Below are 27683 nucleotides of genomic sequence, written 5' to 3'. Positions count from 1 at the left end.
GGTGACTGGGGTATACTGGGACATACTGGGATGAACTGGGATGGACTGGGAGGCCACTGGGAGGGGACTGGGATGGACTGGGATGAACTGGGAGGGGACTGGGATGAACTGGGAGGGACTGGGCTTACTGGGATTAACTGGGATGGGACTGGGATGAACTGGGATGGACTGGGAGGGGACTGGGAGGGGACTGGGATGAACTGGGAGGGCACTGGGCCATACTGGGATGAACTGGGAGGGCACTGGGATGTACTGGGATGGACTGGGATAGACTGGGAGGGAACTGGGAGGGGACTGGGAGGGCACTGGGCTGAACTGGGATTGAACTGGGATGAACTGGGAGGGCACTGGGAGGGCACTGGGAGGTTACTGGTCCATACTGGTCCATACTGGTCCATACTGGGCGTGCATTCCCCCCTTTGGGGGGGCGTGGTCCCAGCATGGCCCCGCCCCCAGCCATTGGCCACGCCTCCGCTCTCACCCCATTGGCTGCCTGGCCCCGGCTCGCCCTGCTGGGATTGGCTGAGACCCCGCTTGGCTCCGCCCCCGACGGCCCCGCCCTCCTGGCCGAGCTCCTCCCCTCTGTTGACGTCACCTTCAGCTGATTGGCTGCGGCCTCTCCTGGCCACGCCCCCTCCCGCTGTGACCACGCCCCCTTTTCCCGCGGGTCGGCGGCAGCACTTCCGGGTTGGGGGCGTGGTTTGGAGTTGGCCACGCCCCCTTTCGGCGGCACTTCCGGGTTGGGGCGTGGTTTGGGGTTGGCCACGCCCCATTATCGGCTGCACTTCCGGGTTGGGGGCGTGGTTTGGGGTTGGCCACGCCCCCTTTTCGGCGGCACTTCCGGGTTGGGGGCGTGGTTTGGGGTTGGCCACGCCCCTTTCTGGTCCCGGGCACTTCCGGGTTGGGCTCCGCCCCTTTCTGGGGTTCAATAAAGGGGAGACTCCCAGTTTGTCCCAGTTTGTCCCAGTTCGTCCCAGTTTGTCCCTCCCAGTCACCTCCAGTCCCCTCCCAGTCCATCCCAGTATAAACCAGTAACCCTCAATCCCCTCCCATTAACCCCCAGTGCCCTCCCAGTCCCCTCCCAGTAACTACCAGTCCCTCCCAGTATAAACCAGTCCCTCCCAGTGCCCTCCCAGTAACCCCCAGTCCCCTCCCAGTATAAACCAGTAACCTTCAATCCCCTCCCAGTTCATCCCAGTGCCCCCCAGTCCCATCCCAGTCCCTCCCAGTATAAACCAGTAACCTCCAACCCCCTCCCATTAACCCCCAGTCCCCACCCAGTGCCCTCCCAGTTCCTCCCAGTATAAACCAGTCCCCTCCCAGAGCCCTCCAGTGCCCTCCCAGTATAAACCAGTGACCTCCAGTCCATCCCAGTGCCCTCCCAGTGCCCTCCCAGTATAAACCAGTGACCTCCAGACCCCTCCCAGTCCCTCCCAGTACAAACCAGTCCCTCCCAGTGCCCTCCCAGTGCCCTCCCAGTGCCCCCCAGTCCCTCCCAGTCCCTCCCAGTTGCCTCATCCTAACCCCAAACCTCCGCCCCGGTTGCGCCACCGCGGGTGGGGGAGGGGCGGGGTGGGGGGAGGGGCAGGGGGGGGGGTTGGGCTCGGGGTGGGGGAGGGGCGGGAAAGCGTCGTTGCCAAATAGTGATCCACGGGCCCAGCCCTAGGGCGAGGCCTTGCCAAATAGTGAGCCACGGGCGTGGGGGGAGGGGGGGAGGGGGGGAGGGGAGGGGAGTTGCCAAATAGTGAGCCAAGGTTGGCAAATAGTGAGTCAGGCGTTGCCAAATAGTGATCCGAGGGGTCAGGCCATGGGGAACCTCCCTGCCAAATTGTGAGCCATGGGTACCGCCCATAGGGACCCCCCTGCCACATAGTGAGCCATTGAATCCTCCATAGGGACCCCCCTGCCACATAGTGAGCCATTGATACCGCCCATAGGGACCCCCCTGCCACATAGTGAGCCATTCAATCCTCCATAGGGAACCCCCTGCCACATAGTGAGCCATTGACTCCTCCATAGGGACCCCCCTGCCACATAGTGAGCCATTGAATGTCCCATAGGGACCCACCTGCCACATAGTGAGCCATTGGTACCGCCCATAGGGACCCCCCTGCCACATAGTGAGCCATTGAATCCCCCATAGGGACCCCCCTGCCACATAGTGAGCCATTGAATGTCCCATAGGGACCCGCCTGCCACATAGTGAGCCATTGGTACCGCCCATAGGGACCCCCCTGCCACATAGTGAGCCATTGAATCCTCCATAGGGAACCCCCTGCCACATAGTGAGCCATTGAATGTCCCATAGGGACCCCCCTGCCACATAGTGAGCCATTGAATCCCCCATAGGGACCCCCCTGCCACATAGTGAGCCATTGGTACCGCCCATAGGGACCCCCCTGCCACATAGTGAGCCATTGAATCCCCTATAGGGACCCCCTGCCACATAGTGAGCCATTGGTACCGCCCATAGGGACCCCCCTGCCACATAGTGAGCCATTGAATCCTCCATAGGGACCCCCCTGCCACATAGTGAGCCATTGGTACCGCCCATAGGGACCCCCCTGCCACATAGTGAGCCATTGACTCCTCCATAGGGACCCCCCTGCCACATAGTGAGCCATTGAATGTCCCATAGGGACCCCCCTGCCACATAGTGAGCCATTGAATCCTCCATAGGGACCCCCCTGCCACATAGTGAGCCATTGGTACCGCCCATAGGGACCCCCCTGCCACATAGTGAGCCATTGAATGTCCCATAGGGACCCCCCTGCCACATAGTGAGCCATTGGTACCGCCCATAGGCACCCCCCTGCCACATAGTGAGCCATTGAATCCCCCATAGAGACCCCCCTGCCACATAGTGAGCCATTGGTACCGCCCATAGGGACCCCCCTGCCACATAGTGAGCCATTGAATGTCCCATAGGGACCCCCCTGCCACATAGTGAGCCATTGGTACCGCCCATAGGGACCCCCCTGCCACATAGTGAGCCATTGGTACCCCCCATAGGGACCCCCCTGCCACATAGTGAGCCATTGAATCCTCCATAGGGACCCCCCTGCCACATAGTGAGCCATTGAATCCCCCATAGGGACCCCCCTGCCACATAGTGAGCCATTGAATCCTCCATAGGGACCCCCCTGCCACATAGTGAGCCATTGAATGTCCCATAGGGACCCCCCTGCCACATAGTGAGCCATTGGTACCGCCCATAGGGACCCCCCTGCCACATAGTGAGCCATTGAATCCTCCATAGGGACCCCCCTGCCACATAGTGAGCCATTGAATCCCCCATAGGGACCCCCCTGCCACATAGTGAGCCATTGGTACCGCCCATAGGGACCCCCTGCCACATAGTGAGCCATTGGTACCGCCCATAGGGACCCCCCTGCCACATAGTGAGCCATTGGTACCGCCCATAGGGACCCCCTGCCACATAGTGAGCCATTGAATCCGCCCATAGGGACCCCCCTGCCACATAGTGAGCCATTGAATCCTCCATAGGGACCCCCCTGCCACATAGTGAGCCATTGGTACCGCCCATAGGGACCCCCCTGCCACATAGTGAGCCATTGAATATCCCCCATAGGGACCCCCCTGCCACATAGTGAGCCATTGAATCCCCCATAGGGACCCCCCTGCCACATAGTGAGCCACTGGTTCAGCCCCTGCCACATACTGGTTTGTACTGGTTTATACTGGGAGGCTGTTCGGGATGCTCTGGGACTGGCCGGGAACGGTTTCTGGCGCACTGGTTTGTACTGGTTTATACTGGGAGGGGGCTCGGCGCCCAGCGGGAATGAATCGGGGAGTATTGGTTTGTACTGGTTTGTACTGGTTTATACTGGGAGGGCGCTCAGGACACTCCGGGACTCACCGGGAAGGATTTTGGGGTGGCTCCGTGCTTACTGGTTTGTACTGGTTTATACTGGGAAAGGTGCCACATAGTGAGCCATTGCCCCGCCCGTAGAGCCCCTCCTGCCAAATAGTGATCCAGGAATGAGCCGGGGGGCGTGGCCTGCGGTGACCACGCCCCTTCCTCTGGCCACGCCCCTTTCCTCGCTCCGCCGCCACTGGGAGCTACTGGGAGCTACTGGGAGCCCACTGAGAGGTACTGGGAGCAACTGGGAGCAACTGGGAGCTACTGGGAGCTACTGGAAGCCCCCTGAGGAGGTACTGGGAGCGCTGGGGGGGCAAACTGGGAGCACTGGGAGCGCTGGGAGGGCAAACTGGGAGCACTGGGAGCGCTGGGAGGGGCAACTGGGCGGACTGGGAGCGCTGGGAGAGGGAACTGGGAGCGCTGGGAACGCTGGGATGGGGCAACTGGGCGGACTGGGAGGACTGGGAGCGCTGGGAGCGCTGGGAGGGGGTTACTGGTTTGACTGGGAGCGCTGGGAGGGGGTTACTGGGAGCGCTGGGAACACTGGGAGGGGGTTACTGGGAGTGCTGGGAGCACTGGGAGGGGGTTACTGGTTTGACTGGGAGCGCTGGGAGGGGGTTACTGGGAGGACTGGGGGGCACTGGGAGTACTGGGAGGGGGTTACTGGTTTGACTGGGAGCGCTGGGAGGGGGTTACTGGGAACACTGGGAGGGCACTGGGAGGGCACTGGGAGGACTGGGAGCACTGGGAGGGGGTTACTGGTTTGACTGGGAGCGCTGGGAGGGGGTTACTGGGAGGACTGGGGGGCACTGGGAGGGGGTTACTGGGAGCACTGGGAGCACTGGAAACACTGGGAGGGGGTTACTGGTTTGACTGGGAGCGCTGGGAGGGGGTTACTGGGAAGACTGGGAGCACTGGGAGGAGGCAACTGGGCAAACTGGGAGCACTGGGGGGGCACTGGGAGTACTGGGAGGGGGTTGCTGGGAGCGCTGGGAGCACTGGGAGGGGTTTACTGGGAACACTGGGAGGGCACTGGGAGCACTGGGAGCACTGGGAGGGGGTTACTGGTTAGACTGGGAGCACTGGGAGGGGGTTACTGGGGCTACTGGGAGCACTGGGAGGGGGTTACTGGTTTGACTGGGAGCGCTGGGAGGGGGTTACTGGGAAGACTGGGGGGCACTGGGAGTACTGGGAGGGGGTTACTGGGAGCACTGGGAACACTGGGAACACTGGGAGGGGGTTACTGGTTTGACTGGGAGCGCTGGGAGGGGGTTACTGGTCAGACTGGGAGCACTGGGAGGGGGTTACTGGGAGGACTGGGAGGGCACTGGTAGCACTGGGAGGGGGTTGCTGGGAGCACTGGGAACACTGGGAGCACTGGGAGGGGCAACTGGGCAAACTGGGAGCACTGGGAGGGTGTTACTGGGCGGACTGGGAGGACTGGGAGGGCACTGGGAGCACTGGGAGGGGCAACTGGGGCTACTGGGAGGACTGGGAGGGGGTTACTGGGAGCACTGGGAGCACTGGGAGTAGTTACTGGTTCATACTGGGAGCCCGGCAGGGGTTACTGGTTCATACTGGGACACAACTGGTTCATACTGGGAACACTGGGAGTGGGTTACTGGGAGCACTGGGAGCACTGGGAGCACTGGGAGGGGGTTACTGGTTTGTACTGGGAGCACTGGGAGGTCGGCGGGGGTTACTGGGAGCACTGGGAGGGAGGCGCGGGGGGAACTGGGCAAACTGGGAGAACTGGTCTGGCGGGGGAGGAGCTGCTGGGACAGGCCCGGCCTGGGGGACTGGGAGGAACTGGGAGGGACTGGGAGGGACTGGGAGGGACTGGGAGGGAACTGGGAGGGACTGGGAGCACTGGGAGCGGCTTCCGGGTTGGGACTGGGAGCCTGGGAGGGGTTACAGGTTTGTACTGGGAGCACTGGGAGCAGTTACTGGTTCGTACTGGGAGCACTGGGAGCAGTTACTGGTTTGTACTGGGAGCACTGGGAGCAGTTACTGGTTCGTACTGGGATGAAACTGGTCTATACTGGGAGTCCGGGAGGGGTTACTGGTTTATACTGGGACACAATTGGTTCATACTGGGAGCACTGGGAGCACTGGGAGGGCTTACTGGTTCATACTGGGAAGGACTGGTCTATACTGGGAGCACTGGGAGGGGTTACTGGTTCATACTGGGAGCCTGGGAGGGGTTACTGGTTCATACTGGGAGCCTGGGAGGGGTTACTGGTTCATACTGGGAGCACTGGGAGCAGTTACTGGTTTGTACTGGGAGCACTGGGAGCAGTTACTGGTTCGTACTGGGAGCACTGGGAGCAGTTACTGGTTCGTACTGGGAGCACTGGGAGGGGTTACTGGTTCATACTGGGATGAAACTGGTTCATACTGGGAGCACTGGGAGGGGTTACTGGTTTGTGCTGGGAGCACTGGGAGTACTGGGAGCAGTTACTGGTTTATACTGGGAGCCCGAGAGTGGTTACTGGTTCATACTGGGAGCACTGGGAGGGGTTACTGGTTCATACTGGGAGACAACTGGTTCATACTGGGAGCCTGGGAGGGGTTACTGGTTTGTACTGGGATGAAACTGATCTATACTGGGAGCACTGGGAGAAGTTACTGGTCTATACTGGGAGACTGGGAGGGGTTACTGGTTCATACTGGGAGCTCAACAGGGGTTACTGGTTTGTACTGGTAAGGACTGGTTCATACTGGGAGCACTGGGAGGGGTTACTGGTTTGTACTGGGACACAACTGGTCCATACTGGTCCATACTGGTTTATACTGGTCCATACTGGTCCATACTGGTCCATACTGGTTTATACTGGTCCATACTGGTCCATACCGGTCCATACTGGTTTATACCGGTCCATACTGGTCCATACTGGTTTATACCGGTCCATACTGGTCCATACTGGTCCATACTGGTTTATACTGGTTTATACTGGTCCATACCGGTCCATACTGGTTTATACTGGTTTATACTGGTCCATACCGGTCCATACTGGTTTATACTGGTTTATACTGGTCCATACTGGTCTATACTGGTTTATACTGGTCCATACTGGTCCATACTGGTTTATACTGGTTTATACCGGTCCATACTGGTCCATACTGGTCCACACTGGTTTATACTGGTTTATACTGGTTTATACTGGTCCATACTGGTTTATACTGGTTTATACTGGTTTATACCGGTCCATACTGGTCCATACTGGTCCACACTGGTTTATACTGGTCCATACTGGTCTATACTGGTTTATACTGGTCCATACTGGTCCATACTGGTTTATACTGGTTTATACTGGTTTATACCGGTCCATACTGGTCCATACTGGTCCATACTGGTTTATACTGGTTTATACTGGTTTATACTGGTCCATACTGGTTTATACTGGTTTATACTGGTTTATACTGGTCCGTACTGGTTTATACCGGTCCATACTGGTTTATACTGGTCCATACTGGTCCATACTGGTCTATACTGGTTTATACTGGTCCATACTGGTCCATACTGGTTTATACTGGTTTATACTGGTTTATACCGGTCCATACTGGTCCATACTGGTCCATACTGGTTTATACTGGTTTATACTGGTTTATACTGGTCCATACTGGTTTATACTGGTTTATACTGGTTTATACTGGTCCGTACTGGTTTATACCGGTCCATACTGGTTTATACTGGTCCATACTGGTCCATACTGGTCCATACTGGTCCGTTCCAGGCCATGCCCGACCCCCGTGCGGACCGGGGCCGTTTTTCCTCCGTCCGCCTGCAGGGGGCGCCCCCGGCCCCGCCCCCCGCGGGGTCTCCGGGGCGGCGCTGGCGGTGGCGCCGCCTGGCGGGGAGCGGCTGCTGCGGCTGCTGCGGGAACCGGGAGCGGGAGCGGGAATGGGAACCGAACCCTGCGGAACTGCCCGGGAGGAGAGGGGAGCAACCGCTGCGGCCTGGTGAGAGACAGGGGAATGGGGGGAAAAATGGGGATTTGGGGGAATGGGAAAATGGGGATTTTTGGGGATTTTTTAAAATTTTTTTGGGATTTTTTTTGGGATTTTTTGGGGTTTTTTGGGGATTTTTTGGGGTTTTTTTAGGATTTTTCTGGGTTTTTTGGGGGATTTTTTTGGGGATTTTTTGAGGGTTTTTTGAGGATTTTTTGGGGATTTTTTTGGGATTTTTTGGTCCCATTTGGGGATTTTTTTTTGATTTTTTATTTTTATTTTTTGGGATTTTTTTGGGATTTTTTTGGGATTTTTTTCAATTTTTTTTGGATTTCTTTTCGATTTTTTGGAGATTTTTTGGGGATTTTTTGGGATTTTTTGGGCTATTTTGGGGATTTTTTTTAGATTTTTTGGGGATTTTTTTTAGATTTCTTTTAGATTTTTTTGGATTTTTTTAGGATTTTTCTGGGATTTTTTGGGGTTTTTTTTTTTTTGGGGGGGATTTTCTGGGATTTTTTTGGGATTTTTTTGGGTTTTTTTTGGGTTTTTTTTTGAATTTTTTTAGGATTTTTCTGGGATTTTTTTGCGATTTTTTTGCGATTTTTTTGGAATTTTTCATTTTTAGTTTTTGGGATTTTTTGGGATTTTTTTTTTTTTTTTGGGGTTTTTTTGGGATTTTTTTGGGATTTTTTTTGGATTTTTTTCAAATTTTTTTTGGATTTCCTTTCGATTTTTTGGGGTTTTTTTGGGATTTTTTTTAGGGATTTTTTTGGGATTTTTTTCGATTTTTTGGGGGGATTTTATTGGGGGATTTTTTTTTTTATTTGTTTCGATTTTTTTGGGATTTTTTTGGATTTTTTTGGATTTTTTGGGATTTTTTGGGGGAATTTTTTGAGGGTTTTTTGGGGATTTTTTGGGGATTTTTTTCGATTTTTTTAGATTTTTTGGAATTTTTCTGGGATTTTTTTGGGATTTGTTTGGGATTTTTTATTTTTATTTTTTGGGCTTTTTTTTTTTTTATTTTTGGGGTTTTTTGGGGGGATTTTTTTGGAGATTTTTTGGGATTTTTTTGGGATTTTTGGGGATTTTTTGGGATTTTTTGGGAATTTTTTTGGGATTTTTTGGGGGATTTTTGGGATGGGGGGGGAGGGGAAATGGGGATGCCTCTTCCCAAGATGGCGGCTGCGCTAAGCCCCGCCCCCTTTTCCCCTTCGCGCCTCCTCATTGGCCAATTTTTCTCTCAAAAAACGACAAATTTGGGTTAAAAACCTCCCATTTTTGCATCCCAAACACGATTTTTGGGTAAAAAAATCGCATTTTTGCCTCAAAAATTGCTATTTTTTGGGTAAAAATGCTCTAGAAAATCCAAATTTTTCCCAAGAAAAACCCCCCAAAATTGTGGAAAAATCGAATTTTGCACTAAAAGTCCCCAAAAATCAATTTTCACCACTCAAAAAATTCATTTTCCACCCAAAATCCCCAATTTTTGCCCCAAAATTCCCAACTTTTTCCCTCAAACTTCCCAATCTTTGAGAAAAAACCCTCAAAAAAAACCCCGCAATTTTTACCTACAAAACCAAAAAAAATCCCCAAAAAATCAGATTTTGAGCCCAAAATCGCCAAAATTCTCTTTCACCACCCAAAAAAAATCACTTTCCTCTTAAAATTCCCAATTTTCGCCCCAAAATTCCCAACTTTTTCCCTCAAAATTCCCAATTTTTGGGTAAAAGCTCTCCAAAAAATCACATTTTCTGCTGAGAAAAATCAAAAAAAATCACGAAAAAATTGGTTTTTGCACTAAAAATAAAAAAAATCCACTTTCACCGCCGAAAAAAATAATTTTCCTCAAAAAATTGTCAAATTTTGCCCCAAAATCCCCAATTTTCAGCCCAAAATCCCAACTTTCCCGCCAAAACCGCCATTTCCCCTCATCCCCTCACGCCTCCTCAGCCCAAGATGGCGGCCGCGCTAAGCCCCGCCCCCTTTTCCCCTTCCCGCCTCCTCATTGGCCAATTTTTCTCTCAAAAAATGACAAATTTGGGTTAAAAACCTCCCATTTTTGCATCCCAAACACGATTTTTGGGTAAAAAACTCGCATTTTTGCCTCAAAATCTCTCGAAAATTCCAATTTTCGGGGGTAAAAACGCTCCAAAAAATCCAATTTCTTTTCTGAGAAAAATCATTAAAAAAATATCATTTTTTTAATGCCAAAAATTCCATTTCTCCACCCAAAACCTTCATTTTCCTCCAAAATCCCCAATTTTCAGCCCAAAATTCCCGACTTTTTCCCTCAAAATCCCCCTGTTTTGGGGTAAAAACCCTCAAAAAATCCCATTTTTTTGCTGCGAAAAATCCCAAAAAATTACGAAAAAATCAAATTTTGTGCCAAAAATCACCAAAATTCTCTTTCACCACCCAAAAAAAAATCACTTTCCCCTTAAAATTCCCATTTTTTTCCCTCAGAATCCCCAATTTTTCCCCCAAAATCCCAACTTTCCCGCCAAAACCGCCATTTCCCCTCATCCCCTCACGCCTCCTCAGCCCAAGATGGCGGCCGCGCTAAGCCCCGCCCCCTTTCCCTTCTCCTCGCAGGCCTATTGGCTCCCGTCAGGCTCCGCCCCGGCTCCTCAGCCAATCGCGTGGCTCATCACACGCAGGAGTTCGCGCAGCGCCCCCTGGTGGTCAGGAGGGGGCAGCGCTTCCATGTGGGCGTGGCCTTGCCCCGCCCCCTCCGCGAGGGGGATGAGATCTGCATGGAGCTGACGCTGGGTGAGGAAATTTGGGGGGATTTTTGGGGGGATTTTGGGAATTTTGGGGGGTTTGGGGGTTTGGGGGGAATTGGGGGAAATTTGGGGAATTTTTGGGATTTTTTTGGATTTTTTGGGGATTTTTTTGGGATTTTTTGGGGGATTTTTTGGAATCTTTGGGGGGATTTTTGAGGGAATTTTGGGATTTTTTGAGGGAATTTTGAGGGAATTTTGGGAATTTTTTGGGGGTTTTGGGGGTTTGGGGGGAAATTGGGGAAAATTTGGGATTTTTTGGGATTTTTTGGGAATTTTTTGAGGAATTTTTGGGGATTTTTTTGGGATTTTTTGGGGATTTTTTGGGGATTTTTTTGGGATGTTTTGAGGGAAATTTGGGAATTTTTGACGGGAATTTTGGGATTTTGGGGGTTTTGGGGGTTTGGGGGAATTGGGGAAAATTTGGGGATTTTTTGGGATTTTTTGGGGATTTTTTGGGGATTTTTTGGGGGGAATTTCGGGGATTTTTTGGGGGATTTTTTGGGATTTTTTTGGGGATTTTTCGGGGATTTTTGGGAATTTTTGGAGGATTTTTGGGATTTTTTGGGTGAATTTTGGTAATTTTGGGGGGAATTTTGGGAATTTTTTGGGGTTTGGGGATGAAGGAAAAATTGGGTAAAATTTTGTATTTCTTTATTTTTCGGGTAATTTTTGAGGGGAATTTTGGGGGTTTGGGGAAGGGGGGGAAAATTTGGATTTTTTGAGGATTTTTTGGTAAATTTTTGGGGATTTTTGGGGGAATTTGGGGAATTTTTGGGGGTTTGGGAGATGGGGGAAATTGGGGAAAATTTGGGGATTTTTTTGGATTTTTTTGGATTTTTTGGGGATTTTTTGGGGATTTTTTGAGGGAATTTTGGGAACTTTTGAGGGGAATTTTGGGAATTTTTGGGGGATTTTTGGGGGAATTTTGGGGAATTTTTTGGAAATTTTGGGGGATTTTTGGGAATTTTTGGGGGTTTGGGGATGAAGGAAAAATTGGGGAAAAATTTGGATTTTTTGGGGAATTTTTTGAGGATTTTTTGGGGATTTTTTGAGGGAATTTTGGGATTTTTTGAGGGAATTTTGGGAACTTTTGAGGGGAATTTTGGGAATTTTTGGGGTTTGGGGGTTTGGGGGAATTGGGGAAAATTTGGGGAATTTTTGGGATTTTTTTGGGATTTTTTTGGATTTTTTGGGAAATTTTGGGGATTTTTTGGGGATTTTTGGGGATTTTTCTGGGATTTTTTGGGGATTTTTGGAGGGAATTTTGGGAATTTTTGAGGGGAATTTTGGGATTTTTGGGGTTTTGGGGGTTGGGGGGAAATTGGGGAAAATTTGGGGATTTTTTGGGATTTTTTTGGGATTTTTTGGGGATTTTTTTGGGATTTTTTGGGGATTTTTTGGAATCTTTGGGGATTTTTTGGGGATTTTTTGGGGATTTTTTTGGGATGTTTTGAGGGAAATTTGGGAATTTTTGAGGGGAATTTTGGGAATTTTGGGGGGTTTTGGGGGTTTGGGGGGAATTGGGGAAAATTTGGGGATTTTTTGGGAATTTTTGGGATTTTTTTGGGATTTTTTTGGGATTTTTTGAGGATTTTTTGGGGATTTTTGGGGATTTTTTGGGGATTTTTGGAGGGAATTTTGGGAATTTTTGAGGGGAATTTTGGGAATTTTTGGGGGTTTTGGGGGTTGGGGGGAAATTGGGGAAAAATTTGGGGATTTTTTGGGATTTTTTTGGGATTTTTTGGGATTTTTTTGGGATTTTTTTGGGATTTTTGGGGAATTTTTTGGGGATTTTTTGAGGGAATTTTGGGAATTTTTGAGGGGAATTTTGGGATTTTTTGGGAGGAATTTTGGGAATTTTTTGGGGAATTTTTTGGGGAATTTTTTGAGGATTTTTTGAGGATTTTTGGGGGATGTTTTGAGGGAATTTTGGGATTTTTTGAGGGGAATTTTGGGAATTTTGGGGGTTTTGGGGATTTTTGGGGAAATTGGGGAAAATTTGGGGATTTTTTGGGATTTTTTGGGGATTTTTTTTTGATTTTTTGGGGATTTTTTGGGATTTTTGGGGGGAATTTTGAGGGATTTTTGGGATGTTTTGAGGGAATTTTGGGATTTTTGAGGGAAATTTTGGGAATTTTGGGGGTTTTGGGGGTTGGGGGGAAATTGGGGAAATTTGGGGAATTTTTGGGATTTTTTTGGGATTTTTTTTGGGGATTTTTGGGGAATTTTTTGGGGATTTTTGGGGATTTTTGGGGGATCTTCTGAGGGAATTTTGGGATGTTTTGAGGGAATTTTGGGAATTTTTTGAGGGAATTTTGGGAATTTTGGGGGTTTTGGGGGTTGGAGGGAAATTGGGGAAAATTTGGGGAATTTTTGGGATTTTTTTGGGATTTTTTTGGGGATTTTTGGGGGGAATATTGGGATTTTTTTGGGGATTTTTTGGGGAATTTTGGGGATTTTTTGGGATTTTTGGCGGGAATTTTGGGAATTTTGGGGGTTTTGGGGATGGAGGGAAAGTTGGGGAAAATTTGGGGATTTTTTTGGATTTTTTTGGGAAATTTTGGGGATTTTTTGGCGATTTTTTGGGGATTTTTTGAGGGAATTTTGGGATTTTTTGAGGGAATTTTGGGAACTTTTGAGGGGAATTTTGGGAATTTTTGGGGTTTTGGGGGTTGGGGGGAATTGGGGAAAAATTGGGGATTTTTTGGGATTTTTTTGGGATTTTTTTGGGGATTTTTGGGGGGAATATTGGGATTTTTTTGGGGATTTTTTGGGGAATTTTGGGGATGTTTTGAGGGAATTTTGGGATTTTTTGAGGGAATTTTGGGGGTTTTGGGGATGGGGGAAATTGGGGAAATTTTGGGTTTTTTGGGATTTTTTTGGGGATTTTTGTGGGGAATATTGGGGATTTTTTGAGAAGTTTTGGGATTTTTGGGGGAATTTTGGGGATTTTTTGGGAATTTTGGGAATTTTTGAGGGGAATTTTGGGAATTTTGGTAATTTTTGGGGGTTTGGGGGTTGGGGGGAAATTGGGGAAATTTTGGATTTTTTGGGATTTTTTTGGGATTTTTTTGGGATTTTTTGGGGATTTTTTTTTATTTTTTGGGGATTTTTTTGGGATTTTTTTTTTTTGGGGGAATTTTGGGGATTTTTTGGGGGATTTTGGGAATTTTCGGGGTTTTGGGGGTTGGGGGGAAATTGGGGGAAATTTGGGGATTTTGGGGATTTTTTTGGGGATTTTTTGGGGATTTTTTTTGGGATTTTTGGGGATTTTTGGGGAAATTTTTTGGGATTTTTGGGGGGAATTTTGAGGGATTTTTGGGAATTTTTGAGGGAATTTTGGGAATTTTTGGGGGTTTGGGGGTTGGGGGGAACTTGGGGAAAATTTGGGGATTTTTTGGGATTTTTTTGGGGATTTTTTTTGGATTTTTGGGGATCTTTTTGGGGATTTTTTGAGGGGAATTTTGGGAATTTTTGGGGGGTTTTGGGGATTGGGGGGAAATTGGGGGAAATTTTGGATTTTTTTTTGATTTTTTGGGGTTTTTTTTTTTATTTTTTGGGGATTTTTTTGGGATTTTTTGGGATTTTTTGAGGATTTTTTTGGGATTTTTGGGGATTTTTTTGGGATTTTTTCAGGGAATTTTGAGATGTTTTGAGGGAATTTGGGGATTTTTTGAGGGAATTTTGGGAATTTTTGGGGTTTTGGGGGTTGGGGGGAAATTGGGGAAAATTTGGGGATTTTTTGGGGATTTTTTTGGGATTTTTTGGGGATTTTTGGGGGGAATTTTGAGGTATTTTTGGGATGTTTTGAGGGAATTTTGGGAATTTTGGGGGTTTTGGGGATGGGGGAAATTGGGGAAAATTTGGGGATTTTTTGGGGTTTTTTTGGGATTTTTGGGGATTTTTTGGGGATTTTTTGGGAATTTTTTGGGGATTTTTTGTGGGAATTTTGGGATGTTTTGAGGGAATTTTGGGGAACTTTTGAGGGGGATTTTGGGATTTTGGGGTTTTGGGATGGGGGGAAAATTGGGGAAAATTTGGGGATTTTTTGGGATTTTTTTTAATTTTTTTGGGATTTTTTTGGGATTTTTTTGAGGATTTTTTGGGGATTTTTTGGGGATTTTTTGGGGATTTTTTGAGGGATTTTTGGGATGTTTTGAGGGAATTTTGGGATTTTTTGGGGGAATTTTGGGAATTTTGGGGGGTTTGGGGATGGAGGGAAAATTGGGGAAAATTTGGGGATTTTTTTGGATTTTTTGGGATTTTTTGGGGGATTTTTTTTGATTTTTGGGGGGAAATTTTGGGGATTTTGGTGGGTTTGGGGGATGGGGGAAAAATTGGGGAATTTTGGGGATTTTTTTTTTATTTTTGGGGGAATTTGGGGATTTTTTTGGGATCTTTTGGGGATTTTTTTGAGGAATTTTGGGAGATTTTTTAGGATTTTGGGCGTTTTGGGGATGGGGGAAATTGGAGAAAAATTTGGATTTTTGGGGGATTTTTTGGGGAATTTTGGGAATTTTTGGGGAGGGAATTTTGTAAATTTTTTTGGGAATTTTTGGGGATTTTTTGGGATTTTTGGGGGAATTTTTAGAATTGTTTTAGGGAAAAAATTGGGATTTTTGAGAGGAATTTTGGGAATTTTTGGGGTTTTAGGGATGGAGGAAATTGGGAAAAATTTGGGGATTTGTTCGGGGATTTAGGGGGGATTTTTTTGGGATTTTTGGGGAAAATTTGGGAATTTTGGAGGGAAATCTGGGAATTCTTGGGGGAATTTTAGGAATTTTGGGGGGAGTTTTTGATTTTTTGGGATTTTTGGGGAATTTTTTGGGGAATTTTTGAGGGGAATTTTGGGAATTTTGGGGAGTTTGGGGGATGGGGGAAAATTGGGGAAAAATTGGGGAATTTTGGGGATTTTTTGGGGGAATTTTTGGGGGAATTTTGGGAATTCGGGGAAAATTCTGTAAAATTTTGGAAAATTTTAGGGGAATTCTGGGGAAATTTTGGGAAAACTTTGGGAAATTTTGGGAAAATATTGGGAAATTTTGTAAAAATGTGGAGATATTTTGGGATTTTTTTACGAAATTTTTGGGAAAATTTGGGAAAATTTGGGAAAATTTTTGGGAAAAAATTGGGGAAATTTTGGCAATTTTTGGGAAAGTTTTGGGAAAAATTTCAGAAAAATTGGGAAATTTTTTTGGGAAAAATTTGGGTGAATTTTGTGGAAAATTTTGGGAAATTTTGGGAAATTTTGGAAAAAATTTTGGGAAAATTTGGGAAAATTTTTTGGGGAATTTTTGGGAAAATTTTGGGAAATTTTAAGGAAATTTTGGGAAATTTTTGGAAAATTTTTTGGGGAAAATTTGGGGAAAATTTTGGGAGAATTTTTGGGAAATTTTGGGTGAATTTTTGGGAAATTTTGGGTGAATTTTTGGGAAATTTTGGGTGAATTTTTGGGAAATTTTGGGAGAATTTTTGGGAAATTTTGGGAAAATTTGGGTGAATTTTGTAGAAAATCTTGGGAGAATTTTTGAGAAAATTTGGGAAAATTTTCTGAGAATTTGGAGAAATTTTGGGTGAATTTTGGGGAAATTCTGCGAAATTTTTTGGGAAATTTTGGGAATATTTTGGGTCAATTTTTGGAAAAATTTGGGAAAATTTTGGGAAAATTTTTGGATGTTTTGGGGGGAAATTTTGGCAATTTTGGGGAAATTTGGGGAAAATTGGGGGGAAAATTTTGGGAAAATTTTGGGAAAATTTTTGGAATTTGGGGGGAAATTTTGGGGAAAATTTTGGGAAATTTTGGGAATATTTTGAGGGAATTTTGGGAAATTTTGGGAAATTTTGGGAGAATTTTTGGGAAAAATTTGGGAAAATGTGGGGAATTTTTGGGAAAATTTTGGGAAAAATTTGGAAAGTTTTTTTGGAAAATGTTGGGAAAATTTTGGGAAAATTTGGGAAAATTTTGGGAAAATTTTTGGGGGAAAATTTTGGGAAAATTTTTGGAATTTTGGGGGAAATTTTGGGGAAAATTTTGGGAAATTTTGGGAATATTTTGAGGGAATTTTGGGAGAATTTTTGGGAAAAATTTGGGAAAATGTGGGGAATTTTTGTGAAAATTTTGGGAGAATTTTTGGGATAAATTTTGGAAAATTTGGGAAAAATTTGGGAAAATTTGGGGGGAATTTTTGGGAAAATTCTGGCAAATTTTGGGAAAATTTTTGGAATTTTGGGGGGGAAATTTTGGGGAAAAATTTGGGTAAAATTTTGGGAAAAAATTCAGAAAATTTGGGGAAATTTAGGGAAAATTTGGGGAAAATTTTGTGAAAATTTGGGATTTTCATCCCGAATCTTTGGGATTGGTTCCCAAATTCCTGGATCTGACCGGAATTCCCGTAATTCCCGGAATTCCAGGCCCCACCCCCCAGGTCTCCAAGGGCACTCACGTCCCTGGATTGGCACCCAAAAATTCACTTTTTTGGGGAATTTTGGGAAAATTTTTGGGGGAAAATTTTGGGAAAATTTTTTGGAAATTTTGTGAAATTTTGGGTGAATTTTTTGGGAAAAATTTGGGGAAATTTTGGGTGAATTTTGGGAAAATTTGGGTGAATTTTTGGGAAAAAATTCAGAAAATTTGGGGGAATTTTTGGGAAAAAATCAGAAAATTTGGGGAAATTTGTAGGAAAAATTTGGGAAAATTTGGGGAATTTTTGGGAAAAATCTGGGGAAATTTTGTGAAAATTTGGAGAAATTTTGGGAAATTTTGGGTGAATTTTTAGAAAATTTTGGGAGAATTTTTGGGATAAATTTCGGAAAATTTGGGAAAAATTTGGGAAAATTTGGGGGGAATTTTTGGGAAAATTTTGGAAAATTTTAAGGAAATTTTGGGGAAATTTTGGGAAAATTTGGGAAAATTTGGGAAAATTTTTTGGGGAATTTTTGGGAAAATTTTGGGAATTTTGGGGGGAAATTTTGGGGAACATTTGGGAAAATATTGGGAAATTTTGGGTGAATTTTGTAAAAATGCTGGGAAAATTTTGTGAAAATTTGGGATTTTCATCCCAAATCTTTGGGATTCGTTCCCAAAATCTGGGATGTAACGGGAATTCCGGGATTTAACGAAATTTGGAAAAATTTTTGGAAATTTTAAAGAAAATTTGGGTAAATTTTGGGAAATTTTGGAGAATTTGGGAAAATTTTGGGTGAACTTTGGGGAATTTTGGGGAAATTTTGGAAAAATGTGGGGAAATTTTGGGAAATTTTGGGTGAATTTTGTGGGAATTTTTGGGGAAATTTTAGGAAATTTTGGGGGAAATTTGGAAAAATTTTTGGAATTTTGGGGGAAATTTTGGGTGAATTTTTGGGAAAATTTTGGGAAAATTTTGGGAAAATTTTTGGATTTTTTGGGGGGAAATTTTGGCAATTTTTGGGATAATTTTGGGACATTTTGGGGAAAATTTTGGGGGAATTTTGGGAAAAATTGGGGAAAATGTGGGGAATTTTTGGGAAAATTTTGTGAAATTTTAGGAAATTTTGCGGAAATTTTGGGAAAATTTTGGGGGAATTTTTGGGAAAATTTTGGAAAATTTGAAGGAAATTTTGGGAAAATTTTGGGGGAATTTTTGGGTAAAATTTTGGGAAAAAATTCAGAAAATTTGGGGAAATTTAGGGAAAATTTGGGGAAAATTTTGTGAAAATTTGGGATTTTCATCCCGAATCTTTGGGATTGGTTCCCAAATCTTTGGGATTGGTTCCCAAATTCCTGGATCTGACCGGAATTCCCGGAATTCCCGGATTCCCAGGCCCCACCCCCCAGGTCTCCAAGGGCACTCACGTCCTGGGATTGGCACCCAAAAATTCACTTTTTTTGGGAATTTTGGGAGAATTTTGGGAAATTTTGGGTGAATTTTGTAGAAAATTTTGGGAGAATTTTTGAGAAAATTTGGGAAAAATTTCTGAGAATTTGGAGAAATTCTGGGGAAATTTTGGGGGAATTTTGGGGAAATTCTGAGAAATTTTTTTGGAAATTTTGGGAAATTTTGGGGAAATTTTGGGGAAATTTTTGGGAAAATTTTGGAAAAATTTTTGGGGGAAAATTTTGGGCAAATTTTTGGATTTTTTGGGGGGGAATTTTGGGGAAAATTTTGGGAAATTTTGGGGAAAATTTTGAGAAAATTTTGTAAAAATTTGGGGGAATTTTTGGGAAAAAATTCAGAAAATTTGGGAAAACTTTGGGGAAATTTGGTCAAATTTTGGGCAAATTTTTGGAATTTTGGGGGAAATTTTGGGAAAATTTTTGGGAAAATTTTTGGGAAAATTTTGGAAAATTCGGGTAAAATTTTGGGTGAATTTTATGAAAATTTCGGTGAATTTTTGGGAAAAATTTGGGAAAAGTTGGGAAAATTGTTTGGGAAAATTTTGTGAAAATTTGGGTGAATTTTTTGGAAAATTTTTGGGAGAATTTTTGGGAAAAATTTGGGAAAAATTGGGAAAAATTTGGGAAAATTTGGGGAATTTTTGGGCAAATTTTGGGAAATTTTGGGTGAATTTTGGGAAAATTTTGGGAGAATTTTTGAGATAAATTTGGGAAAATTTGGGAAAAATTTGGGAAAATTTGGGAAAAATTTGGGTGAATTTTGGTGAAAATTTTGTGAAAGTTTGGGAAAATTTTGGGAAAATTTGGGAAAATTTTGGAAATTTTTGGGAAAACTTTGGGAAAATTTGGGGAAGTTTTGGGGAAATTTTGGCTGAATTTTTGGATTTTTTTGGGGGGAAATTTTGGGGAAAATTTTGGGAGAATTTTTGAGAAAATTTGGGAAAATTTTCTGAGCATTTGGAGAAATTCTGGGGAAATTTTGGGGGAATTTTGGGGAAATTCTGAGAAATTTTTTTGGAAATTTTGGGAAATTTTGGGGAAATTTTGGGGAAATTTTGGGGAAAATTTTGGAAAAATTTTTGGGGGAAAATTTCGGGAAAATTTTTGGAATTTTGGGGGGAAATTTTGGGGAAAATTTTGGGAAATTTTGGGGAAAATTTTGAGAAAATTTTGTAAAAATTTGGGGGAATTTTTGGGAAAAAATTCAGAAAATTTGGGAAAACTTTGGGGAAATTTGGTCAAATTTTGGGCAAATTTTTGGAATTTTGGGGGAAATTTTGGGAGAATTTTTGGGAAAATTTTTGGGAAAATTTTTTGGGAAAATTTTGGAAAATTCGGGTAAAATTTTGGGTGAATTTGATGAAAATTTCGGTGAATTTTTCAGAAAAATTTGGGAAAAATTGGGAAAATTTGGGAAAATTTTGGGTAAATTTTGGGAAAATTCTGGGTGAATTTTTGGGAAAATACTGGGAAATCCTGGGAAATTTTGGGAAAATATTGGGAAATTTTGTAAAAATTTGGAGAAATTTTGGGGAATTTTTTTGGGAAAAATTTGGGAAAAATTTGGGAATTTTTGGGAAAATTTTGGGAAAATTTTTTTAATTTTGTGGGGAAATGTTGGGAATTTTTGGGAAATTTTGGAAAAAATTTTGGGAAAATTTGGGAAAATTTGTGAAAATTGTTTGGGAAAATTTTGGGAAAATTTGGGAAAATTTGGGGAATTTTTTTGAAAATTCTGGGAAATTTTGGGTGAATTTTTGGAAAATTTTGGGCAAATTTTGGGCAAATTTTTGGAATTTTGGGGGGAAATTCTGGGGAAAATTTTGGGGGAATTTTGGGAAAAAATGGTGAAAATTTAGAGAAATTTTGGGAAAATTTTGGGGAAAATTTTGTGAAAATTTGGGATTTTCATCCCAAATCTTTGGGATTGGTTCCCAAACCCCGGGATTGACCGGAATTCCCGGAATTCCCGGATTTCCAGGCCCCACCCCCCAGGTCTCCAAGGGCACTCACGTCCTGGGATTGGCACCCAAAAATTCACTTTTCTGGGGAATTTTGGGAAAATTTTGGGAAATTTTGGGTGAATTTTGTAGAAAATTTTGGGAGAATTTTTGAGAAAATTTGGGAAAATTTTCTGAGAATTTGGAGAAATTCTGGGGAAATTTTGGGGGAATTTTGGGGAAATTCTGCGAAATTTTTTGGGAAATTTTGGGAATATTTTGGGGAAACTTTTGGGGGAAAAATTTGGGAAAATTTTGGGAAAATTTTTGGATGTTTTGGGGGGAAATTTTGGCAATTTTGGGGGAATTTGGGGAAAATTGGGGGGAAAATTTTGGGAAAATTTTTGGAATTTGGGGGGAAATTTTGGGGAAAATTTTGGGAGAATTTTGGGAAATTTGGGGAAAATTTTGGGAAAATTTTGTAAAAATTTGGGGGAATTTTTGGGAAAAAATTCAGAAAATTTGGGAAAACTTTGGGGAAATTTGGTCAAATTTTGGGCAAATTTTTGGAATTTTGGGGGAAATTTTGGGAGAATTTTTGGGAAAATTTTTGGGAAAATTTTGGAAAATTCGCGTAAAATTTTGGGTGAATTTTATGAAAATTTCGGTGAATTTTTGGTCAAAATTTGGGAAAAATTGGGAAAATTGTTTGGGAAAATTTTGTGAAAATTTGGGTGAATTTTTTGGAAAATTTTTGGGAGAATTTTTGGGAAAAATTTGGGAAAAATTGGGAAAAATTTGGGAAAATTTGGGAAAATTTTGGGGGAATTTTTGGGAAAATTTTGGGAGAATTTTTTGGGAAATTTTGGGAGAATTTTGGGGGAAATTTTGGGAAAATTTGGGGGAATTTTTGGGAAAAAATTCAGAAAATTTGGGGGAATTTTTGCGAAAAATTTGGGAAAATTTGGGGAATTTTTGTGAAAATTTTGTGAAATTTTGGGTGAATTTTTGGAAAATTTTGGGAGAATTTTTGGGATAAATTTGGGAACAATTGGGAAAATTTGGGAAAGTTTTTTGGGAAAAATTTGGGAAATTTGGAGAAAATTTTGGGCAAATTTTTGGATTTTTTGGGGGAAAATTTTGGGAATTTTCGGGAAAATAATGTGAAAATTTTGGGAATTTTTTGGGAAATTTTGTGTGAATTTTGTGGAAATTGAGGATTTTTCCCTGGGAATTCCGGGATTTATGGGAATTCCCGGAATTCCAGGCCCCACCCCCCAGGTCTCCAAGGGCACTCACGTCCTGGGATTGGCACCCAAAAATTCACTTTTTTTGGGAATTTTGGGAAATTTTGGGAAATTTTTGGGGGAAAATTTTGGCAATTTTGGGTAAATTTTGGGAAAATTCTGGGAGAATTTTTGAGAAAATACTGGGAAATCCTGGGAAATTTTGGGAAAATATTGGGAAATTTTGTAACAATTTGGAGAAATTTTGAGGAATTTTTTGGGAAAACTTTGGGAAAAATTTGGGAATTTTTGGGAAAACTTTGGGAAAATTTGGGTGAATTTTGTGGAAAATTTGGGGGGAATTTTTGGGAAAATTTTGGAAAAATTTGGGAAATTTTTTTGGGAAAAATTTGGGAAAATGTGGGGAATTTTGGGGAAAATTTTGGGAAAAATTTTGGGTGAACTTTTGGAAAATTTGTGCAAATTTTTGGAAAAATTTTTTGGGGAAAATTTTGGGCAAATTTTTGGATTTTTTGGGGGGAAATTTTGGGGAGAAATTTTGGGGGAATTTTGGGAAAAAATTCAGAAAATTTGGGGAAATTTTGGGAAAATTTTGGGAGAATTTTGGGAAAATTTGGAGAAATTTTGTGGGAATTTTTGGGGAAATTTTGGGTGAATTTTGGGAAAATTTTTTGGGAAAGTTTGGGAGAATTTTTGGGAAAATTTTGTGAAAATTTGGGTGAATTTTGTGAAAAATTTTCGGTAAATTTTTGGGAAAATTTTGGGAAAATTTTTGGGGAAATTTTGGGAGAATTTTTTGGGGAATTTTTGGGAAAATTTGGGGGAATTTTTGGGAAGAATTTCAGAAAAATTGGGAAATTTTTGGGAAAAATTTGAGAAAATCTGGGGAATTTTTGTGAAAATTTTGGGAGAATTTTTGGGATAAATTTTGGAAAATTTGGGAAAAATTTGGGAAAATTTGGGAAAATTTTTTGGGGATTTTTTGGGAAAATTTTGAAAAATTTTAAGGAAATTTTGGGGAAATTTTGGGGGGAAATTTTGGGAAATTTTGGGGAAAATTTGGAGAAAATTTTGTAAAAATTTGGGGGAATTTTTGGGAAAAAATTCAGAAAATTTGGGAAAACTTGGGGGAAATTTGGTCAAATTTTGGGCAAATTTTTGGAATTTTGGGGGAAATTTTGGGAAAATTTTGTTTAGAAAATTTTTGGGAAAATTTTTGGGAAAATTTTGGAAAATTCGGGTAAAATTTTGGGTGAATTTTATGAAAATTTCGGTGAATTTTTCAGAAAAATTTGGGAAAAATTGGGAAAATTGTTTGGGAAAATTTTGTGAAAATTTGGGTGAATTTTTTGGAAAATTTTTGGGAGAATTTTTGGGAAAAATTTGGGAAAAATTGGGAAAAATTTGGGAAAATTTGGGAAAATTTTGGGGGAATTTTTGGGAAAATTTTGGGAAAATTTTTTGGGAAATTTTGAGAGATTTTTGGGGAAATTTGGGGAAATTTTGGGGGAATTTTTGGGAAAAAATTCAGAAAATTTGGGGGAATTTTTGGGAAAAATTTGGGAAAATTTGGGGAATTTTTGTGAAAATTTTGTGAAATTTTGGGTGAATTTTTTGGGAAAAATTTGGGGAAATTTTGGGGAATTTTTGGGGAATTTTTGGGCAAATTTTGGGAAAATTTTGGGCAAATTTTTGGAATTTTGGGGGAAATTTTGGGGAAAATTTGGGAAAAAATGGTGAAATTTGGGGAAAATTTGGGGAAAATTTTGTGAAAATTTGGGATTTTCATCCCGAATCTTTGGGATTGGTTCCCAAATTCCTGGATCTGACCGGAATTCCCGGAATTCCCGGAATTCCAGGCCCCACCCCCCAGGTCTCCAAGGGCACTCACGTCCTGGGATTGGCACCCAAAAATTCACTTTTTTGGGGAATTTTGGGAAAATTTTTGGAAATTTTGGGAAAATACTGGGAAATCCTGGGAAATTTTGGGAAAATATTGGGAAATTTTGTAACAATTTGGAGAAATTTTGGGAAAATTTTTTGGGAAAACTTTGGGAAAATTTGGGAAAATTTGGGTGAATTTTGTGGAAAATTTTGGGAGAATTTTTGGGAAAAATTTCAGAAAATTTGGGAAATTTTTTTGGGAAAAATTTGGGGAAATTTTGGCAATTTTTGGGAAAATTTTGGGAAAATTTTTTGGGAAATTTTGGGAGAATTTTTTGGGGAAATTTTGGGAAAATTTGGGGGAATTTTTGGGAAAATTGTGGAAAATTTTGGGCGAATTTTTGGAAAATTTTGGGAAAACTTTTGGAATTTTGGGGGGGGAAATTTTGGGGAAAATTTGGGAAAAAATGGTGAAAATTTGGAGAAATTTTGGGAAAATTTGGATGAATTTGGTGAAAATTTTCGGGAAAATTTTTGGAGGGAAATTTTGCCAATTTTGGGGTAAATTTTGGGAAAATTTGGTGAAGTTTGGGAAAATTCTGTGTGAATTTTTGGGAAAATACTGGGAAATTTTGTAACAATTTGGAGAAATTTTGGGATTTTTCTGGGAAATTTTTGGGAAAATTTTGGGAAAATTTTTGGGGAAATTTTGGGAATATTTTGAGGGAATTTTGGGAAATTTTGTGAAATTTTGTGAAATTTTGGGTGAATTTTGGGGAAATTCTGCGAAATTTTTTTGGAAATTTTGGGAAATTTTGGGGAAATTTTTGGGAAAAAAATCAGAAAATTTGGGGAATTTTTTGGGAAAATTCTGGGAAATTTTGGGTGAATTTTTGGAAAATTTTGGGAAAATGTTTGGAATTTTGGGGGGGGAAATTTTGGGGAAAATTTGGGAAAAAATGGTGAAAATTTGGAGAAATTTTGGGAAAATTTTGTGAAAATTTTGGGTGAATTTTGGGTGAATTTTTGGAAAATTTTGGAAAAATTTTTTGAATTTTGGGGGGAATTTTGGGAACTTTGGGAAATTTTGTCTGCATTTTGAGAAAATTTGGGAAAATTTTGTGAAAATTTGGAGAAATTTTGTCTGAATTTTGGTAAAATTTTTTGGGAAAAATTTGGGAAAAATTGGGAAAAATTTGGGAAAATTTGGAGAAATTTTGGGCAAATTTTTGGATTTTTTGGGGGAAAATTTGGGGAAAATTTGGGGAGAATTTTTGGGAAAAATTTGGGAAAGTTTGGGAAAATTTGGGAAAATTTTGTGAAAATTGGAGAAATTTTGGGATTTTTTTTGGGAAAAATTTGGGAATATTTTCGGAATTTTTTGGGAATTTTTTGGGTAATATTTGTGAAAATTTGGGGAAATTTTGGGGAGAAAATTTTGGGAAAATTTTGGGAGAATTTTTGGGAAAATTTGGGAAAAATTGGGAAAAGTTTTTGGGAAAATATTGTGAAAATTTGGGTGAATTTTGTGGAAAATTTTGGGTGAATTTTTGGGAAGAATTTCAGAAAAATTGGGAAATTTTTGGGAAAAATTTGGGAAAATCTGGGTGAATTTTTGTGAAAATTTTGGGAGAATTTTTGGGATAAATTTTGGAAAATTTGGGAAAAATGTGGGAAAATTTGGGAAAATTTTGGGCAAATTTTGGGCAAATTTTGGGAAATTTTGGGGAAATTTTAGGGAAAATTTTTGGAATTTTGGGGGGAAATTTTGGGGAAAATTTGGGAAAAAATGGTGAAAATTTGGAGAAATTCTGTAAAAATTTGGGGAAAATTTTGTGAAAATTTGGGATTTTCATCCCAAATCTTTGGGATTGGTTCCCAAATCCCGGAATTCCCGGATTTCCAGGCCCCACCCCCCAGGTCTCCAAGGGCACTCACGTCCCTGGATTGGCACCCAAAAATTCACTTTTTTTGGGGAATTTTGGGAAATTTTGCGGAAATTTGGGGTAATTTCGTACATTTTGGGTGAAATTTGGGGATATTTGGGAAAATATTGGGAAATTATGTAAAAATCTGGAGAGATTCTGGGATTTTTTTTGGGAAAATTTTTGGGAAAAATTTGGGGAAATTTTGGCAATTTTTGGGAAAATTTTGGGAAATTTTTTTGGGAAAATTTTGGGAAAATTTTTGGGGAAATTTTGAGAGAATTTTTGGGGAAATTTGGGGAAATTTTGGGGGAATTTTTGGGAAAAAATTCAGAAAATTTGGGGGAATTTTTGCGAAAAATTTGGGAAAATTTGGGTGAATTTTTGTGAAAATTTTGTGAAGTTTTGGGTGAATTTTTTGGGAAAAATTTGGGGAAATTTTGGGTAAATTTTGGGAAAATTTGGTCAAATTTTGGGCAAATTTTTTGATTTTTGGGGGGAAATTTTGGGGAAAATTTTGGGAAATTTGGGGAAAAATTTGAGAAAATTTTGTAAAAATTTGGGGGAATTTTTGGGAAAAAAATCAGGAAATTTGGGGAAATTTTTGGGAAAAATTTGGGAAAAATTTGGGAAAATTTGGGGAATTTTTGGGAAAATTCTGGGAAATTTTGGGTGAATTTTTGGAAAATTTTTGGGCAAATTTTTGGATTTTTTGGGGGAAAATTTTGGGAAAATAATGTGAAAATTTTGGGAATTTTGGGGAAAATTTGGGGTAAATTTGTGGAAATTGAGGATTTTTCCCGGGGAATTCCTGGATCTGACCGGAATTCCCGGAATTCCCGGAATTCCAGGCCCCACCCCCCAGGTCTCCAAGGGCACTCACGTCCTGGTGCCCCTGGGAGGCTCCTCCCCCTCGGGCTGGGAGGCGGAGCTTGATGAGGGCGTGGCCGAGGCGCTGGTGGGCGTGGCCGGAAGTGACGTGGTGTGGGTGGGGCTCCGGGCCCCGCCCACGGCTCCCATTGGTCGGTACCGGCTGAGCGTGAGGACGAGGACGGAGAGCGGGGAATTCGCCGCCCCCTTCGACAGCGACAACGACGTGGTGGTGCTGTTTAATCCATGGTGTCCCGGTGAGGGTTTGGGGGGAAAAAACGGGATTTTGGGAAAAATGGAAAAAAATGGGAATTTTGGGGAAAAATCTGGGAAAAAATTGGGTGAAAATTGGGGAAAAAACGGCCAAAAAATGGGGAAAATATGGGAAAAAATAGATGAGAAAATGGGATTTTTTTGGGGAAGTTCAAGGTTTTTTGGGATATTTTGGGATTAAAAATGGGGATTTGGGGAAAAATGGAAAATTGGGAATTTTGGGAAAAAATGTGGGAAAAAACGGGAAAAAAATTGGGTGAAAATTGGGGAAAAAATGGTGGAAATATGGGGAAAAATGGGATTTTGGGATGTTCAAGGTTTGGTGTCCCCGAGGGAATTTTTGGGGTGAAAAAATGGGATTTGGGGAAAAATGGGAAAATTGAAATTTGGGAAAAATCTGGGAAAAAATGGGAAAAAATTGGGTGAAAATTGGGGAAAAAATGGGGAAAATCTGGCAAAAAATAGGTGAGAAAATGAGATTTTTCTCGTGCTGTTGAAGGTTTGGTGGGAATTTTTGGGGTGAAAAAATGGGATTTTGGGAAAAATGAAAAATTGGGATTTTGGGAAAAAATCTGGAAAAAAATTGGGTGAAAATTGAGGAAAAAACAGGGAAAAAATGGGGAAAAAAGGGTGAAAAATGGGATTTTTTTTGGGTGTTCAAGGTTTGGTGCGGGATTTTGGGGTGAAAAAATGGGATTTTGGGAAAAATGGAAAAATTGGGATTTTGGGAAAAAATTGGGGAAAAATTGGGTGAAAATTGGGGAAAAAACGGCCAAAAAATGATGAAAATATGGGAAAAAAAGGGGGGAAAATGAGATTTAGGAGATGTTCCCTGTGGGTGTTTTGGGGTTAAAAAATGGGATTTTGGGAAAAATGAAAAAATTGGGATTTTGGGAAAAATCTGGGAAAAAACGGGAAAAAAATTGGGTGAAAATTGGGGAAAAAATGGGAAAAATATGGGGAAAAAAGGAGATTTTTTTGGTGCTGTTTAAGGTTTTTTGGGATATTTTTGGGGTGAAAAAATGGGATTTTGGGGAAAATGGAAAAATTGGGA

General features: G+C 42.0%; 2 protein-coding genes across 2 annotated transcripts in view; both read left to right on the top strand.

Moving 5' to 3' along the window:
• RABGGTA (Rab geranylgeranyltransferase subunit alpha) overlaps window positions 1-774 on the top strand; it is a 28146-nt gene extending 27372 nt beyond the window's left edge. Inside the window, exon 17 of the mRNA XM_058853188.1 lies at window positions 457-774. Within this exon, the coding sequence (XP_058709171.1) occupies window positions 457-605 (149 nt within the window). The 3' untranslated portion in view covers window positions 606-774. The remainder of the gene's footprint in view (window positions 1-456) is intronic.
• Window positions 775-3953: 3179 nt separating this feature from the next.
• The window catches only part of TGM1 (transglutaminase 1), a gene marked incomplete at its 3' end in the record, with an annotated part of 65483 nt that continues 41753 nt past the window's right edge, over window positions 3954-27683 (top strand). The window contains exons 1-4 of the mRNA XM_058853211.1: window positions 3954-4114; window positions 7621-7846; window positions 10427-10603; window positions 26338-26613. Of these exons, the coding sequence (XP_058709194.1) occupies window positions 7624-7846; window positions 10427-10603; window positions 26338-26613 (676 nt within the window). The remainder of the gene's footprint in view (window positions 4115-7620; window positions 7847-10426; window positions 10604-26337; window positions 26614-27683) is intronic.

This window comes from Poecile atricapillus, chromosome 19 (assembly GCF_030490865.1).
Source record: "Poecile atricapillus isolate bPoeAtr1 chromosome 19, bPoeAtr1.hap1, whole genome shotgun sequence".
Lineage (NCBI taxonomy): Eukaryota > Metazoa > Chordata > Aves > Passeriformes > Paridae > Poecile > Poecile atricapillus.
The sequence above is the reverse complement of the archived record's forward strand: the minus strand, read 5'-3'. Positions and strand labels throughout refer to the sequence as shown.